The 17414-nt window shown below is 34.2% G+C and overlaps 1 protein-coding gene across 5 annotated transcripts in view; it reads left to right on the top strand.

Annotated features, from left to right (window-relative positions):
- The window catches only part of TPR (translocated promoter region, nuclear basket protein), a 66868-nt gene that overhangs the window by 29479 nt on the left and 19975 nt on the right, over positions 1 to 17414 (top strand). For all 5 annotated transcript variants that reach the window (XM_082401154.1, XM_082401150.1, XM_082401152.1 and 2 more), the window contains exons 23-38: positions 213 to 379; positions 1370 to 1522; positions 1951 to 2067; positions 3876 to 4079; positions 4183 to 4367; positions 4823 to 4970; positions 6939 to 7076; positions 7179 to 7310; positions 10490 to 10620; positions 11829 to 12039; positions 12977 to 13120; positions 13490 to 13688; positions 14673 to 14878; positions 15085 to 15146; positions 15837 to 16045; positions 17137 to 17409. In XM_082401154.1, coding sequence (XP_082257280.1) covers positions 213 to 379; positions 1370 to 1522; positions 1951 to 2067; positions 3876 to 4079; positions 4183 to 4367; positions 4823 to 4970; positions 6939 to 7076; positions 7179 to 7310; positions 10490 to 10620; positions 11829 to 12039; positions 12977 to 13120; positions 13490 to 13688; positions 14673 to 14878; positions 15085 to 15146; positions 15837 to 16045; positions 17137 to 17409 — 2679 coding nt within the window. The remainder of the gene's footprint in view (positions 1 to 212; positions 380 to 1369; positions 1523 to 1950; positions 2068 to 3875; positions 4080 to 4182; positions 4368 to 4822; positions 4971 to 6938; positions 7077 to 7178; positions 7311 to 10489; positions 10621 to 11828; positions 12040 to 12976; positions 13121 to 13489; positions 13689 to 14672; positions 14879 to 15084; positions 15147 to 15836; positions 16046 to 17136; positions 17410 to 17414) is intronic.

A 17414-nucleotide genomic window follows, 5' to 3' on the forward strand; every position in this document is an offset into this window, starting at 1 on the left:
TTAAATATTTGTAACAGTGGAGTTCTTTTGAAGAAATAACATACTGACAGTAACCTGTTTTTATTTTGGTATTCAGTATGGGTTGAAATATACTTTCTAGATAGTTAATTACTTATTTCAGCCTTAATCCTAACTTCACAGTCAGGATTGATAACAGTCATCTCTAATATCTTTTAAAATGTTAATTTTAAGAAAGCTGTTAAATCTTTTAGGTCAGCCTAGCAACAAAGAAGATGTGGATGACCTTCTGAGTCAGCTAAGGCAGGCAGAAGAGCAGGTGAATGACTTGAAGGAAAGACTCAAAACAAGCACTAATAATGTGGAACAGTATCGTGCAATGGTTACCAGTTTGGAAGAGTCCCTCAACAAGGAAAAACAGGTATATACAATTTTGAAATCGGTTTGCATGCACTTATTAACTTTTTTTTTAAAGTTAGGTTGTTGCTATGTGTAAGGCACTGTGTAAAAGTATGGATTCGACTGACATCATTGCACTTACCTCTTAAGAGTGCTTGAGTCTAATAAGCCAAATAAAACAAACAAAAAGATCACACAAAATTTGTGAAACATGGAAAGTGTATTGCTGTAGAAAAGGTATAGATGAGATGTTGGTGTGAGTGGGAGGTAGGTGAGATTATTTGTCTTTTGAGTATGCATAACTTCACAGGAGAGAAGGCATTTGTGTCCAGCCTTGAAAGAAAGCATCATTTGGAGAGTTAAAGGTAGGAAGTTATTCCACGTAGAAGGCACCATCAGCCAAGATAAAAAGGCTAGTTAGTGTATTGCGTTTATGAAGTGAAATAGTGAGGAATATAATTATAAACGTAGTCAAGAGCCAAATGTGAAAGGTTTTCAAGTCATACTAAATTATATGTTGTAAGATTACTGAGGCATTGATTTTTTCCCAACATGTCATAACCAGAATGTGCTTTAATTAGAAAGATTAACGTAATAGATTGGAGGGTATGAAGTTTGTTTTGGAGGCTATAGCAATAGACTAGGGCCACAGTTTTAAAAGATCCTTTCGTGGCTGGCATCATGGAAATCAAAATATGTGGGGAGGAAAACCCCTTTCAGTGGTAGAATGGACAGATTTGGCAAGTGGATATGAAGATTGAGGGGAAAATGAAAATTGGAAATTTCACTTCAAAAGAGAAAAATGACCAGTAAACAGGTAGAGAGGTAAATTATGCATAGTTTTAAGTGATGTTTTTGAACTCTTTAATCAGAATTTGATGGATTTTTAAAAAAAATACGAGGCAAACATTAACTTTAGTATTTTTAAAATTTAGTTTAGACTTGGGGAAAGTAACTGTATAATTTTAAATGTGTATATTCTTTGTATCCTACTGTTTGGTTGATGGTGAAGGTGACAGAAGAAGTACATAAGAATATTGAAGTTCGCTTAAAAGAGTCCGCTGAGTTTCAGACACAGCTGGAAAAGAAGTTAATGGAAGTAGAGAAGGAAAAACAGGAACTTCAGGATGACAAGAGAAAAGCCATAGAGAGCATGGAACAACAGGTAAATTAAGTTATTACCGTATCACTTTTTCTATGGTAAGAATTTAAATTCTTTTAACCAGCTCATTAGTTACTATTCAGTTCATCTCAACAGATATTGAATGAACACATACCCAACAATTTTAGTTTTATGTTTTACTCTACTCTGTACATCTGTACATGTTTCCTTTTGGATATTTAAGACTACTTTATGGTACTAGGTATCAGTGCTGCTTTTTAGAAGCCTCTGCCTAAAAATTGACTTTTGCACATAGTAATATGGGGTCAACATAGACCTGCAAAATTTGTCCAGTAGATTATATCAGGTTATGACTATTTTAAATTTAGTAAGAAGTCTTTGGGCTACTTGTATTTTGAAAAATCTATCTTCAGTATTTTTAAAGTAAGTTTGCAATTAACTCTGGTTTTAATCCTGTTCTTCTGATTTAGTTATCTGAGTTAAAGAAAACACTCAATAGTGTTCAGAGTGAAGTACAAGAAGCTCTTCAGAGAGCAAGCACAGCTTTGACTAATGAACAGCAAGCCAGACGGGACTGTCAGGAACAAGTAAGTGTCACTCTTAGAGCCAGTTATTGAGAAGTGAGCTTTGATCTTAGGGAACAGTTCTTGGAGTATATTAATGCATTTTGGGGATTGGTGAATCTTAAAAAAATGCAGGTTATTTCCACTCTTGTGGAACTTGAAATAACATCAGTTGAAAAGTATAGATGAAGGCTAAAAGTAAACACAGGTTTCCCCTGCTGTCCAAAAGTAGAAAGTTCCTATGAAGCCGTGTGTAAACTGAAATGGCATAAAGTGAAGAAACAATTATCTTAAGACACATCTTGCTAATGGAAGCACAAAATAAATTGAGATAAAGCACAGGTGCTCACAGACACAGTTCAAAGCTATGACAGCTTGATGTTGAGATGCTGAGTGTAGTTCTCAGGGAGGGAGCTTGGCGGTGCCTCTCTTGCTATTCGGGGTGTGCACAGCCTCTATCATGGCTCCTGCAAAACAAACTCTGAACACTGTTTTCACTTTTCTCCTTTTTTGTAAAAGCAAAAATGCTCTTTGGATTTCTTTTGGTTAGCAAAAACAGATGCTAATATAGGTTTTTCATAAAGGCAAAGTGGCATAAAGCAAACTTTCAACAAGTAGGAGATACCTGTAGAGCAATATCCATTAACAAAACAATGCTGATAAATGGGAAAAATATAGAAAAATAGGAGTCGGAGATTAAATATGTACTTGCTTTCACTTGAAAACATTCTTTCACTATTATAGTCCTTCACTAATTCTGGTTGTAAAGCTGTACTACAGACAAGATAGAGATACTTTTCTCAACAAAACAATTTTAATACCTTTCTAATGCATTACTGAGCTTACACAGATTTCTATACACCACTGTTTATAAGCTTTAAAAGTACAAAACCACATTATTTAAGTATGCATACAACATGCACACACATATATGTGATACTGCTTTTTATAATTTTTTATGAACAAGAAATGGTAAAGCAATTCAGGAAAATGGGGATTATTGAAATGGTAGAATGGGAAAGAAAGACATGTAAGGATATTGGAAACATTCTCATTTTTATGTTTGGTGGTATATTAATAGCTATTCATTGGGTTACTATTGTTTATTGGTTACATAAGTGCTTATATACATAACATGTATATATATCAGGATTACTTTAAAAATGGAATACAGGGGAAAGTGCTTCAAATTGAAGGTAAATTAGACAAAAATGAATTGTCTTTGGCTTATTGCCAAACAGCATAACATTGGAAATTAGAATCAAAGAATGTATCCATAATTCAGTATTCAAATAGATTATTTTCATTTCCCTTCATTCACTTTGTGTGTATATATGTATTTTATGTAACTCAGTTATATTTAGTCTTTTCTTCATAAAGACTGTTCCGAGTTACTATATCATCTTCTTAAGTTTCATTTTGAACAGATGTTTAATATTTCATTAAATAGATACAGTGTGATTTTTTTTTTTAATTTTTTAACATCTTTATTGGAGTATAATTGCTTTACAATGGTGTGTTAGTTTCTGCTTTATAACAAAGTGAATCAGTTATACATATACATATGTCCCCATATCTCTTCCCTCTTGCGTCTCCCTCCCTCCCACCCTCCCTATCCGACCCCTCTAGGTGGTCACAAAGCACCAAGCTGATCTCCCTGTGCTGTGCGGCTGCTTCCCACTACAGTGTGATTTTTAATCATTCTCCTATTTTGGTACATTTAGAGATTGTCTTCACTTTTATTACTTTAAATAATACAATGTGCGTCTTTTCAAAGACTAGCTTTATGGGTTTTTAATCATCTGTGTCGATGGGGAAATAATTCCTTTCAGGCTAAAATAGCTGTGGAAGCTCAGAATAAGTATGAGAGAGAATTGATGCTACATGCTGCTGATGTTGAAGCTCTACAAGCTGCCAAGGAACAGGTTTCCAAAATGATGTCAGTGCGTCAGCACTTGGAAGAAACAGCCCAGAAAGCAGAATCACAGTTGTTGGAGTGTAAAGCATCTTGGGAGGAAAGAGAGAGAATGTTAAAGGTATTATTGTACATCATAATCGAATGTTTGGAGAATTGAAAGTTTTGGTTTTTTTTAATGTACATTGGAAAATCTGCTATTATGATAGACTCTTGGCTTATAGGATGAAGTTTCCAAGAGTGTGTCTCGCTGTGAAGATCTAGAAAAACAAAACAGATTACTTCATGATCAGATTGAAAAGTTAAGTGACAAAGTCGTTGCTTCTATGAAGGAAGGTGTACAAGGTCCATTGAATGTATCTCTCAGTGAAGAAGGAAAATCTTCAGAACAAATTTTAGAAATTCTCAGGTAAATCCAATATATTCTTAATGCTTTATTACTTCTGTAATTAACAACAGTTATGAAGTGACACTATAAATGTATAAATTAGACAAGTGGGAGTTATATGATATTTAGGTATAAAGCTCATTTTGTCTCTTATTAGTCAACAAACCCACTATCACCCAATTAGTGATCACTTTTGACATTTAGACATATGCCAATTTAAATAAATTAGTTCAAGTTGAATCTAATAGTAAGAACTTGAGTGGGTTCTTTAGAAAATTAAATGCCTTTCGGATTATTTTAAAGGTAGAAGCCACTGTCTGTAATAAAATATATCTCCCATTATTTTTTAATGAAAACATTGTATAAAAATAGTTTTTAAAGTGAATGATTTTTGTCATCTTAAAAATTATCCAAGTTTTGAAATGTCATGTTGTTGGCATTTTTCTATTCAAATAAAATCTTACATATTCTTGTAGATTTATACGACGAGAAAAAGAAATTGCTGAAACTAGGTTTGAAGTGGCTCAGGTTGAGAGTCTGCGCTATCGGCAAAGGGTTGAACTTTTAGAAAGAGAGCTGCAGGAACTGCAGGATAGTCTAAATGCTGAAAGGGAGAAAGTTCAGGTATGTATCCTAAGCTTTAAGAAAGCACTTGTTAAATCAAGAGATGAGCTCATTTCAGTTTCTAATAACATAAAATTTAGTTTGAAATAAGCATTCTTTTTAAACGCGTAAATTCATTAAACATCATTAAACACTGGCACAATACAGTGGTGAGAGACTAATGGTAACCAGACTGACTGGTTTCAGATTCTAGCTTCACACCATGAGATGTGTGCCTTGGATACATTGTTTAACTTCCTTGCTCTTAAACTTCCTTGTCTGTAATATTGGGGTGATAATGAGGATTGAGTTAGTGCACATGAAGCATTTAGAATCATGTCTGGTGCACAGTGAGTGCTTAATAAATTTCAGTTATCTTAATTTATTACTGTAGTTTTCATTATAGATTGATAGTCATTCTAGAAAAAAAGGTAGGTTGAAACTGCTACAGAATATTCCTTTCTCATCAGAGGTGCAAAATGTAGTCAAAACAATTGACCAAAGGAGAAAAAAAAGATGCTTAGTGAATATGTGATCACAGCATAAGCTTATTAACTCCTTAGTCCACACTACCACCCAAAGGCTTACTATTGCATAGCCTCATTCTGAGGAGAGCAGTAATATAACTCCACATCTGGAAGGAAGGAAATTAAGACCTTGAATCATTGATCTTCTTTTAACTGATAGTTGGAATGGCTGCTAGAGAGAAACCATTGAAACAAGGGAAAGTGAATAATTGAACAATTAGATGTATGGGATTTACATTTTCAGACAGAAATTTAAAATTCCAGAGTTATATCCTATTGAGAAAACAACCCAAATTCAAACATATCTCATTATGGAAATAATAAACAGACCCTCTAATTCAATGGAGTTAACACTTGGAGGAAAAGAGCAGAATCGGGGTTTCTAACGAAGATTGTATATTCTCTCAGTCTCTTCTGCTTTCTTTGCTGTTCCTTTGGGCTGTAGAAAGGCAAATAATACTAGAAAATGCCCAGCTCAACCAACTCTTACATACAGTCAGAGGAGAGTCAAGAAGTAACATACATTATGTCAAAAATAATAGAATGTCTACCAAAGATGAACAGTGTAGCATGGCAGTCATGAACCATAGATTTAAAAATGGTGAAGGAATAAAGTAACGTGTGCAAAAGATGGATAATTATACTCAATGAGAACAGAAGAAAAGTTCTTCACAAATGAACAAATATTCAGTAAAATTGCTCAGAACCAAAGTGATGAAACAACTGAGTGAAATGAAAAAGAGTTTCTGGGGCTTCCCTGGTTGGCGCAGTGGTTGAGAATCTGCCTGCCAATGCAGGGGACGTGGGTTCGAGCCCTGGTCTGGGAAGATCCCACATGCCGCGGAGCAACTCGGCCCGTGAGCCACAATTACTGAGCCTGCGCGTCTGGAGCCTGTGCTCGGCAATGAGAGGCCCACGCACCACGATGAAGAGTGGCCCCCGCACCGCGATGAAGAGTGGCCCCCGCTTGCCACAACTAGAGAAAGCCCTCGCACAGAAACGAAGACCCAACACAGCCATACATACATACATAAATAAAAAGAATGTAAGCAGACAAGAATAGCATTAAAAAAATAAAAAATTAAAAAAAAAAAAAGAGTTTCTGAAAAAGGGGGAAAAAACTGAGGATCAAAATAACATTGTTTTAGTACTATTTAGTTCAGTGTAGGAAGAAAAAGAATAGATACAGAAAGAGATCTGGATTGATGTTCTTATCTAATGTAAAAACTATTTGTCAGCAGGATTTGTAGTATCTTTTTACTTTCATCTTTTAATTTCTAGTATTTGTTTAAACTCTGTAATTAGCATGAATCACAGAAAAACATGTAAGACTTCTAAGAATTTGTTTTAAAAGTTGACATTTAAATCCTTTTTACTTTTGTAGGAAAGATTAGAACTGGTAGGAAAAGGTAGGTCTTAATCTATTGTTATATGTTGCTGTATACATGTTTGAAACCTTTAGGTAACTGCAAAAACAATGGCCCAGCATGAGGAACTGATGAAGAAAACCGAAACAATGAATGTAGTTATGGAGACCAATAAGATTCTGAGGGAAGAAAAGGAAAGGCTAGAACAGGATCTACAACAGATGCAAGCCAAGGTTTGTAACGTACTAATGAAGAGTAGAGGCACATTATTTTTAATAGTATTTTAAATAAATTCTCACATCAGGTATTAAAAAAAATACTGGAACTATTTTCAGGTGAGGAAACTGGAGTTAGATATTTTACCCTTACAAGAAGCAAATGCTGAGCTGAGTGAGAAAAGCGGTATGTTGCAAGCAGAGAAGAAGTTATTAGAAGAAGATGTCAAACGTTGGAAAGCACGTAACCAGGTAAGTGCAGTTAAACCCATTCCAAAATATGGAAACATGTTGGTTTAAAATAATAGGGTAAAATTTAAGGGGATAAAAATGTATGATGAGCTAGTGGAAAGTATTATGTGTTTATCAGTAAAAGTCTAACGTGTAACCTGTACATATGTGACAGGCATTAAACTTATAACTCAGTTTTTAAAGTTTTGGTTAGGTTTTGTATATTTTTAAAAACAGTTAATTTATTTACTTGGATTCCAAATTTCGGCTTTTGCTTTATCTCTAAAATGCTTTGGTACATGAAAAATGGATTCATGTAGTTTACTGAATCACTTTAAGAAGACTTGTTCACTGACTGCTACCTTTTTAGGAGGGACAAAACCATATAGCATAGTATGGTTAGAAACGCCAGCTCTAATCAATGAATTTAGTAAAGTAGCAGGATGCAAAATTAATGCACAGAAATCTCTTGCATTCCTGTACACTAATGATGAAAAATCTGAAACAGAAATTAAGGAAACACTCCCATATACCACGGCAACAAAAAGACTAAAATACCTAGGAATAAACCTACCTAAGGAGACAAAAGATCTGTATGCAGAAAACTATAAGACACTGATGAAAGAAATTAAAGATGTTACAAACAGATGGAGAGCTATACCATGTTCTTAGACTGGAAGAATCAACATTGTGAAAATGACTATACTACCCAAAGCACTCTACAGATGCAATGCAATCCCTATCAAACTACCAATGGCATTTTTCACAGAACTAGAACAAAAAATTGCACAATTTGTATGGAAACACAAAAGACCCCAAACAGCCAAAGTAATCTTGAGAAAGAAAAACAGAGCTGGAGGAATCAGGCTCACTGACTTCAGACTATACTACAAAGCTACAGTAATCAAGACAGTATGGTAGTGGCACAAAAAGAAATACAGATCAATGGAACAGGATAGAAAGCCCAGAGATAAACCCATGCACGTATGGTCACCTTATCTTTGATGAAGGAGGCAAGAATATAATGGAGAAAAGACGGCCCCTTCAATAAGTGGTGCTGGGAAAACTGGACAGCTACATGTAAAGGAATGAAATTAGAACACTCCCTAACACCATACACAAAAATAAACTCAAAATGGATTAAAGACCTAAATGTAAGGCCAGACACTATTAAACTCTTAGAGGAAAACATAGGCAGAACACTCTATGAGACAAATCACAGCAAGATCCTTTTTGACCTACCTCCTAGAGAAATGGAAATAAAAACAAAAATAAACAAATGGGACCTAATGAAACTTAAAAGCTTTTGCACAGCAAAGGAAACCATAAACAAGACAAAAAGACAACCCTCAAAATGGGAGAAAATATTTGCAAACGAAGCAACTGACAAAGGATTAATCTCCAAAATATACAAGCAGCTCATGCAGCTCAATTATCAAAAAATAACAACCTAATCCAAAAATGGGCAGAAGACCTAAATAGACATTTCTCCAAAGAAGATATACAGATTGCCAACAAACACATGAAAGGATGCTCAACATCTCTAATCATTAGAGAAATGCAAATCAAAACTACAGTGAGGTATCACCTCACACCAGTCAGAATGGCCCTCATCAAAAAATCTACAAACAATAAATGCTGGAGAGGGTGTGGAGAAAAGGGAACCCTCTTGCACTGTTGGTGGGAATGTAAACTGATACAGCCACTATGGAAAACAGTATGGAGATTCCTTAAGAAACTAAAAATAGAACTACCATATGACCCAGCAATCCCACTACTGGGCATATACCCTGAGAAAACCATAATTCAAAAAGAGTCATGTACCACAATGTTCATTGCAGCTCTATTTACAATAGCCAGGACATGGAAACAACCTAAGTGTCCATCGACAGATGAATGGATAAAGAAGATGTGGCACATATATACAATGGAATATTACTCAGCCATAAAAAGAAACAAAATTGAGTTATTTGTAGTGAGGTGGATGGACCTAGAGTCTGTCATACAGAGTGAAGTAAGTCAGAAAGAGAAAAACAAATATTGTATGCTAACACATGTAAATGGTTCTGAAGAACCTAGGGGCAGGACAGAAATAAAGACACAGACGTAGAGAATGGACTTGAGGAAACAAGGAGAGGGAAGGGTAAGCTGGGACGATGTGAGAGTGGCGTGGACATATATACACTACTAAATGTAAAATCAATAGCTAGTGGGAAGCAGCTGTATAGCACAGGGAGATCAGCTCGGTGCTTTGTGATCACCTAAAGGGGTGGGATAGGGAGGGTGGGAGGGAGATGCAAGAGGGAGGAGATATGCGGATGTATGTATATGTATAGCTGATTCACTTTGTTTTAAAGCAGAAACTAACACACTATTGTAAAGCAATTATACTTCAATAAAGATGTTAAAAAAAAAAAAAAGAAATGCTAGCTCTGTATTCAAACAAAAGGTTGGGAATTGGCCTTACCCCATACTAGTTATGTGATTTGTGAAAATGAGGACATTAACCTTTCTGAGCCAATTTTCCTTATTTGTGAAAATGAGGACATAATACCCCTCTTCATGTTACAAAAATTAAACAATAAATGAAGCAGTTCACACAGCACCTAGCACCTGGAAAATGCTCTAGGGAACCACTCATATCTGAAGAGGACGATAGAATTTTAGAGCACATTTATTCTTTTTTTTTAATCAAACAAGCAATCTGAAAAATCAAGAAAGGAGGATAATCTTCCCAAATCTAGATATATTCCTGTTAAATTATGATGCCTTCTTTCCTAGTTAATGGAATCAATTACATTTAGGATTATTTTCATATTTTTGTTTAGATTGTAATGCATTATGACATTTTCTTCCCTTGTATATGTCACTTTAATGAAATTAGGTATTTAATATTAATATTAAAAGCTTGTAGATTCTTTAGATCCCTTTTTTGGCTCCATTGTAATGGCTCTGAAATGTTCCTTTGCAGCTATGAAAAATAATAGTGAATGACATTTTATTTTCCCCTTCCATTTTGGCTAAACATCTTAGCTAAACAAAGGAACTAAAGCTTTGATCTTATTTTCTTGTAGTTTGGTGCTTGATCATTATGTATGCAAGTAGCAAATGTAAACACAATTAGATACTCTGATATTTTATTATAGCACATTCGTTTCATAAAACCTATAAAACCATATTATACATTTTTGCTGTTCTAGCATCTAGTGAGTCAACAGAAAGATCCAGATACAGAAGAATATCGAAAGCTCCTTTCTGAAAAGGAAGTTCATGCTAAGCGTATTCAACAATTGACTGAAGAAGTTGGAAGGCTTAAAGCTGAAATTGCAAGGTATGTGGAAGAAACCTTAAGTTGTATACAATTCTTGAAATCTTAAAGAAGTTTGTTTCTATTCTTTATGTGACCCCCTAGGTGCTTCCTGATTTTAGAAAGAATGGAAAGTGCTGGAGCCCTTACATGTGGCTTTCCTTTTATTACTTTATAGAGCCAAGCAAGCAGTAATTTAGTTTTATGCCTTCATATATGCATTATTTCTTAATATTTTATTACTTTTTGAAAAACTACATAGTTGGTATGAATCTAAAGCAAACTTCTTTAAATAGTCAAAATGACTTTTGCAAGTAGATTTTTCTTTTTTTTTTTTTTTTTTGGTTAACATATATTCATGAATCTATTTTGAAAGTTTTTAATAAAGAAAGTTTTTAAATGAACTTATAGTGAAGTATTGCCTTTTAAAGATAAATGTAATATTAAAATTAATGTTTCTGGTTTACCTCTTTTAAGCTTCAATGTCCTTTGTCCCTGTCATAGCCCCTATTTATGTGATACTTGATAGCTTACAAATTTTTGTCATATTTATTCTCTTATTTTTTTCATAACAGTAGTCTGGCATTTTCAGTAGGAGAGAGATTACTTAATTTTAAAATGAGGAAGCTAAGATTCAGAAAGGTACCCAAGCTTATAAGGTTAGTAGCGGTTAAACCCATGTTCCTAATTCAGGTCATCTGATTTCAAGTTCGGTTCATGATAAAAGTACAGGGGTTGGCACACTATAATCCACAGGTCTTTTTTTGTACAGCTGGAAGCGAAGAATGATTTTTACATTTTTTAAGTGTTGTAGAAAAGGAGGAAGAGGAACATGTAACAAACACTGTATGTGGCCTACAAAGCCTAATGTACTTACTCAGCACCCAGTAGAGTGGAAAGCGTGTAGATTTTGCTATCAGGCAGATGTGGATTAAACTCTGTGTACCAATGCAGAGTAAAAGTGTGCATGTTACTTGACCACTTGTAGCTCAGTTTTTCTCATCTCTAAAATGGGCATGTATGACATATAATAAGTAAATCAGATCTTTCTAAAGGACCACAGGTTCATAAGTTAAGGAATTATCTTTTGAAGTGTGTGTATGGTTTTCTTAGAATTTTCTAAATAAAAAACAGACTAAAGCAACACAATAAAAATGTAACTTAAAGGATTTTAAAATTTGGAAAGTTCCAAATATTTAGTCTTTCTCCTTTACCCCATTTTTTTTGCTTAGATCAAATGCATCTTTGACTAACAACCAGAACTTAATCCAGAGTCTAAAGGAAGATTTAAATAAAGTAAGAACTGAAAAGGAAAGCATCCAGAAGGACTTAGATGCCAAAATAATTGATATTCAAGAAAAAGTTAAAACTATTACTCAAGTCAAGAAAATTGGACGTAGGTACAAAACTCAGTATGAAGAACTTAAAGCACAACAAGATAAGGTATTTTGAAGCAGTTTTCTTTTTATGTATTCTTCATATATATATTATCATTTTTTGATATACACAGTTTTGATCTACACAATTTACACAGTTTTTATATATATATTTGGATATATGAGTGGATATATGGATATATATTTGGATATATATATATTTGGATGACTTACAAAAACCTTATTCATAATTTTTAATTATTGGTTTTTAGATTCTAAACAAGGGTAAGTTTATATGTGATATCTTTATTTGGTTTAAGATTTGCTCTTTAGTATATCCCAAAATGAACTATAAATTCATATAGAAATAGTAGTAAATGCTAGGTATTTTAATTCAGTTTCCCAATTTCAAATATTGCTCCTTTTCAAAACTATGTTCTTGTAACTCATTGCTGATTGAAATTGTGTATATCAAAAAATGCTAGTTCTTTATAATTGATCAGGTTGTGTTATAGTTTTAAATAAGTAGTCTGTGTTAACCACCTACCAAAAAGAATTTTTAAATCCTTGTTTTACTTTGGATCTGAATTTTGTTTTTAATTCCCAGTGGTAAAGAACTTGTATATTGACTTTATTGTGTATTTAGTACGTTAGATGAAAAAACATATAAAGAAAAAATTTCAAAATTCTTACCTCTCAGTTAACCATTGTTAGCACTTTAGTATGCTTTCGTTTACATATGAGTGATTTGTTTTTCCAAATAATTCTATGTCAAATAATGCATCATCATTTTGATTAGCTGGTTAATACCTAGTGGTATGGAAAGCCCTAACCTGTTTAACTAATAGCTTACTTTTGGACATTAAAGTTGTTCCATAGAAGATTTATTTATGAATACCCTTAAAAATAAATTTCTTTACATACTTATGATTATTTTCTTAGATGAATTTGCAGAATTATTGAATATAAATGTGCAAGTATATTATTACTCTTTGTCATCTTAGGTCATGGAGACCTCAGCTCAGTCTTCTGGAGACCATCAGGAACAGCATGTCTCAGTCCAGGAAATGCAGGAGCTCAAAGAAACCCTTAATCAAGCTGAAACAAAGTCAAAATCACTCGAGAGTCAGGTGGAGAATCTGCAGAAGGTATGAGCGGAAGAGTAGTGGAAGGTGTTGAAGGAATTGTTTTCTTGTTGAAAAGCTAAAGAAGTACAATGGAATTTTACTCAGTCATAAAAAGGAATTTTGAAAAGAGAAAGATGTGTTAAACACTGATACTTTCTCTTATATGGAAAGGTATATATTTTATCCTTTTACTTTGAATGACTTATGTATGTAAATAATACCTAATCATCTTTAAGTGTTCACTTGCTTGGTTTGACCACCATTTTATATTTATACTTCCATTTAATCTAAATAAGCAAATTAATAAGTTTTACATTTTAAGTCTGTAGGGCATACAGTTATATTGATTTTGTTGAATTACATAGTGAATACTTTGTCTTCCTTTAAAAGGCATTATCTGAAAAAGAGGTGGAAGCAAGAAATCTCCAGGAACAGACTGTGCAGCTTCAATCTGAACTTTCACGACTTCGTCAGGACCTTCAAGATAGAACCACACAGGAGGAGCAGCTCCGACAGCAGATAACTGAAAAGGAAGAAAAAACAAGAAAGGCTATTGTAGCAGCAAAATCAAAAATTGCACACTTAGCTGGTAAGTTTCTGTATACTTGAAGATTTAAACTTGATGGTGAAAGTTGGTTACTTGATACAGGCTTAAAATTAAATAGGAAAGAAAAAAGTGACTATACTATAAAGTGACTTCTGTGTATGTGCGTGTGTGCTTTAGATATTTAGGTTTATTTAATTAGACACAAATTACAGCAATTTTAATTTTCAAGTGATGAGGATGTCCTTAATTTATTTATGAAATCTTTCTTAATTGTTAACTGGTAGTAGATAGTAGATAGGGAGTACAGCCATCCTTCTGCTTTACTGTGTAACTGTTACTACCTTTTGATGGTGATCCTTTGGGTCCACAGTATACTGTCCAGAAGCCTTCTGTAAATTCCTAGACAGCATTAGATCTTACCAGCCAAGTGAGTTTTCTGTGCCTCACTTCACGGAGGGCCCCTTTAGCCCTTCAGGGAGAATATCATGTCAAATTTATGAGGAGCCCAGTGCTACAACGCTCAGGGCCTTACTGCACCTTGCTTACCAGTCTGCTCGTAGGTAAATAAAATGCCAAATCAGTTGAGTTTTATTATATGCAGCTTTTTAAATGATCTCTAAGATAGTGCCCCTGGCAACTTATTTCATAAAAGAAGTTACTTAATTATTCTTGAGTATATGCTGTAGGTTATATGAAATGAAAATTTTATAATTCCTAATATATTAAAATATTAAAGGCCATATAAAAGGGCTCCTGCTGACTAGTTTATGGTAGATCCTTTGTCTTTTTGAGATCTTAGGAAAAGTAAAATGTTTTATTTTGGAGTATACTTTATATTGGAGTAATAAAGCAAATACAGATAGGTTTAGAACTTTACTTATTGAGATGTATATCAGAATTATTGTGGATGTTAAAGTTCAGGAATAGAATCTGATACGACTTTTGAGTACTTATTACACACATAAATGCGTTTTATTTCCAGTGTTTGATTATGATATTAATAGAATCATGTGGTTACTTCTGTAGGTGTAAAAGATCAGCTAACTAAAGAAAATGAGGAGCTTAAACAAAGGAATGGAGCCTTAGATCAGCAGAAAGATGAACTGGATGTTCGTATGACTGCTCTTAAGTCCCAGTATGAAGGTCGAATTAGTCGCTTGGAAAGAGAACTCAGGGAGCATCAAGAGAGACACCTTGAGCAGAGAGATGAGCCTCAAGAACCTACTAATAAGGTAATTAGCTAATTTGGTTTAAGTGACAAATCATTTTTGCCCTGTGCATTTTACTTGAAGATGTCTGGTGATTTAGGAGCCTTTGTCAGACTGAATTTTGACTAAACCAGGTATATAGAGAGAATTAACAAGTAAAATATTTTGATGGCATTGTTTAGTGGACTCTTGTGGGATAGGTACAGTAATCCAAAGTTTTCTTTTTATAGGTCCCAGAACAGCAGAGACAGATCACATTGAAAACAGCTCCAACTGCTGGTGAAAGAGGAATGTGAGTTTTGTTCTTTGACAGTCTGTTTACAGTCTGTTCCCTGTTTTTCTTTTAAAATACAGGAAGGATCTAGTGATCTTTGGGCAGAAAAAAATCTGTATTATAAAAATATGTAACTAAAGAGCCATTTATCCTGTGCAAAACTGCATCATGTAGTTGCTGAGATTTTTTTTTTCCAGAACTCTTGTTTTCAGTATACTTTCAGTCCTGTCAGATAGGTAGAGCTTTGTGACAGAGAAAGTGTCTTTCATCTTTTAGTTTGTGATTGATTTCTAAGATAGGCTACTGATGTTCCCTGTGATGTTATATGATACAAGGATAAAAGGCTGAGCACAGTTGAATACTTTCTACATTGTCAGGATGCACCACTGCAGAACATTTCCTGCACAGTTTTTAATGCTTAAGTTCAAAACCTCTTCAATAAGAGTTTTGTAATATTTAGTGAACAAAAAATGTAGAACTATACTCAACTGTCTCTTTAATTTTTTTTCTAATCTGCCAAAAGTCTACCCAAAGCAGTGTTAGGAAAACAGAGTTAATAAGGTCTGAATGCATATTAAGGTCATAATTATTAGACACTCACTTCAGGAAGCATATGTGCTTTGCTTTTGATAGAGTATATGTACTTTATAAGGAATATTTGTAGTAATCTTTTATGATTTATTATTCTTGCATTTTCCCCTCTGTAAGTGCCAGCACCTCAGACCCACCAACAGCCAATATCAAGCCAACTCCTGTTGTGTCTACTCCAAGTAAAGTGACAGCTGCAGCTATGGCTGGGAATAAGTCAACACCCAGGGCTAGTATCCGCCCAATGGTTACACCTGCAACTGTTACAAATCCTACTACTACCCCAACAGCTACAGTGATGCCCACTACACAAGTGGAATCACAAGAAGGTAAGTAAAATCGTAATAGGTCTGGTTGAACTGTTTACTTAGATTTATTACAAGAAGATGACGGTAACTTCAAGGATAAATGAGGCTTCCACTAAAGCTACAGTCAGACATCATGTACAAGTGGGCATTTAATATTTTCAGGTGTATGCCTCCTGGGATACTTGTTAATGTAGCATATTTCCTCCCTCCCTTCCTTTTTGCTTTTGTGTTTTGAAGCTAAAGAAGGAGGGAAATACACCCCTATAAGTATATGGCATGCTTTTCCAGGACCAAATTTTTTTACCTCTATTAACTAAGAAAGATGATATGAAATCCACTTTAGAAAACCATATTAAATCACTGGTTCAACCCAAGCATCAACTTCTTCCCTGATAAACTGTCTGACCTTGTAATTGCTTTCTGCACTTGCTTCCCATGTCACTTTCTTACTCATTACAACAATTACAACCACATTTTATTCAGTTGAATACATGTTTTTTTATTCCGCTAGATTGAGCTCCTCAAGGGTGGGAATTTGTTTCTCATTGTTTAATCGCTTTACCCAACCCCAAGATAGGTGTCAGTAAAAGTTACTAAATACAATTTTCTTAGATTCTTGTCTTAACAAATGTTAGAATTCAGTAAATTAAGTGTTTAGAAATATATAAAATATATATATGCTATGAAAGGACAGAATATTTTATTTGAACTACATTCAGTAAAATAATTATGAGATATATTACCAATTAAATTTAACAGTCATTTTGTATTAGTTGAAAACAAAATGATACTTAATAAAAACTTATAATTTGACTTTGAGTTTCTTAATATCATTTTATTTGGTCATCATTTACATAGAATAATAGATGCAAAAACAGTTTATTTATTTAATTCAGCCAACAGTTTACTGCACACTCTATTTCTGTCACATAGGCAATTCAAAAATGCGTAATACATTATTTTTACCCTCAGTGTTTTTTGTCTAGTGAGTGGAAGAGGTATGTACATAAATAACTATGCAAAATGTCACCTGTAAGAGAATAGGGAAGGACAATTCCAGCTTTGGTAAGAATAGAAAACTTAATATATTAAATGTTTTAATTATTTTTCAGCCATGCAATCAGAAGGGCCTGTGGAACATGTTCCAGTTTTCGGAAGCACAAGTGGATCTGTTCGTTCTACTAGTCCTAACGTCCAGCCTTCTATCCCTCAACCCATTTTAACTGTTCAGCAACAAACACAGGCTACAGCTTTTGTGCAACCCACTCAACAGAGTCATCCTCAGATTGAGCCTACAAATCAAGAGCTATCCCCAAACATAGTGGAGGTGGTTCAGAGTTCACCAGTTGAGCGGCCTTCTACTTCCACAGCAGTGTTTGGCACTGGTACG

This window comes from Balaenoptera borealis (genome assembly GCF_965194805.1).
Source record: "Balaenoptera borealis genome assembly, chromosome: 1".
NCBI lineage: Eukaryota > Metazoa > Chordata > Mammalia > Artiodactyla > Balaenopteridae > Balaenoptera > Balaenoptera borealis.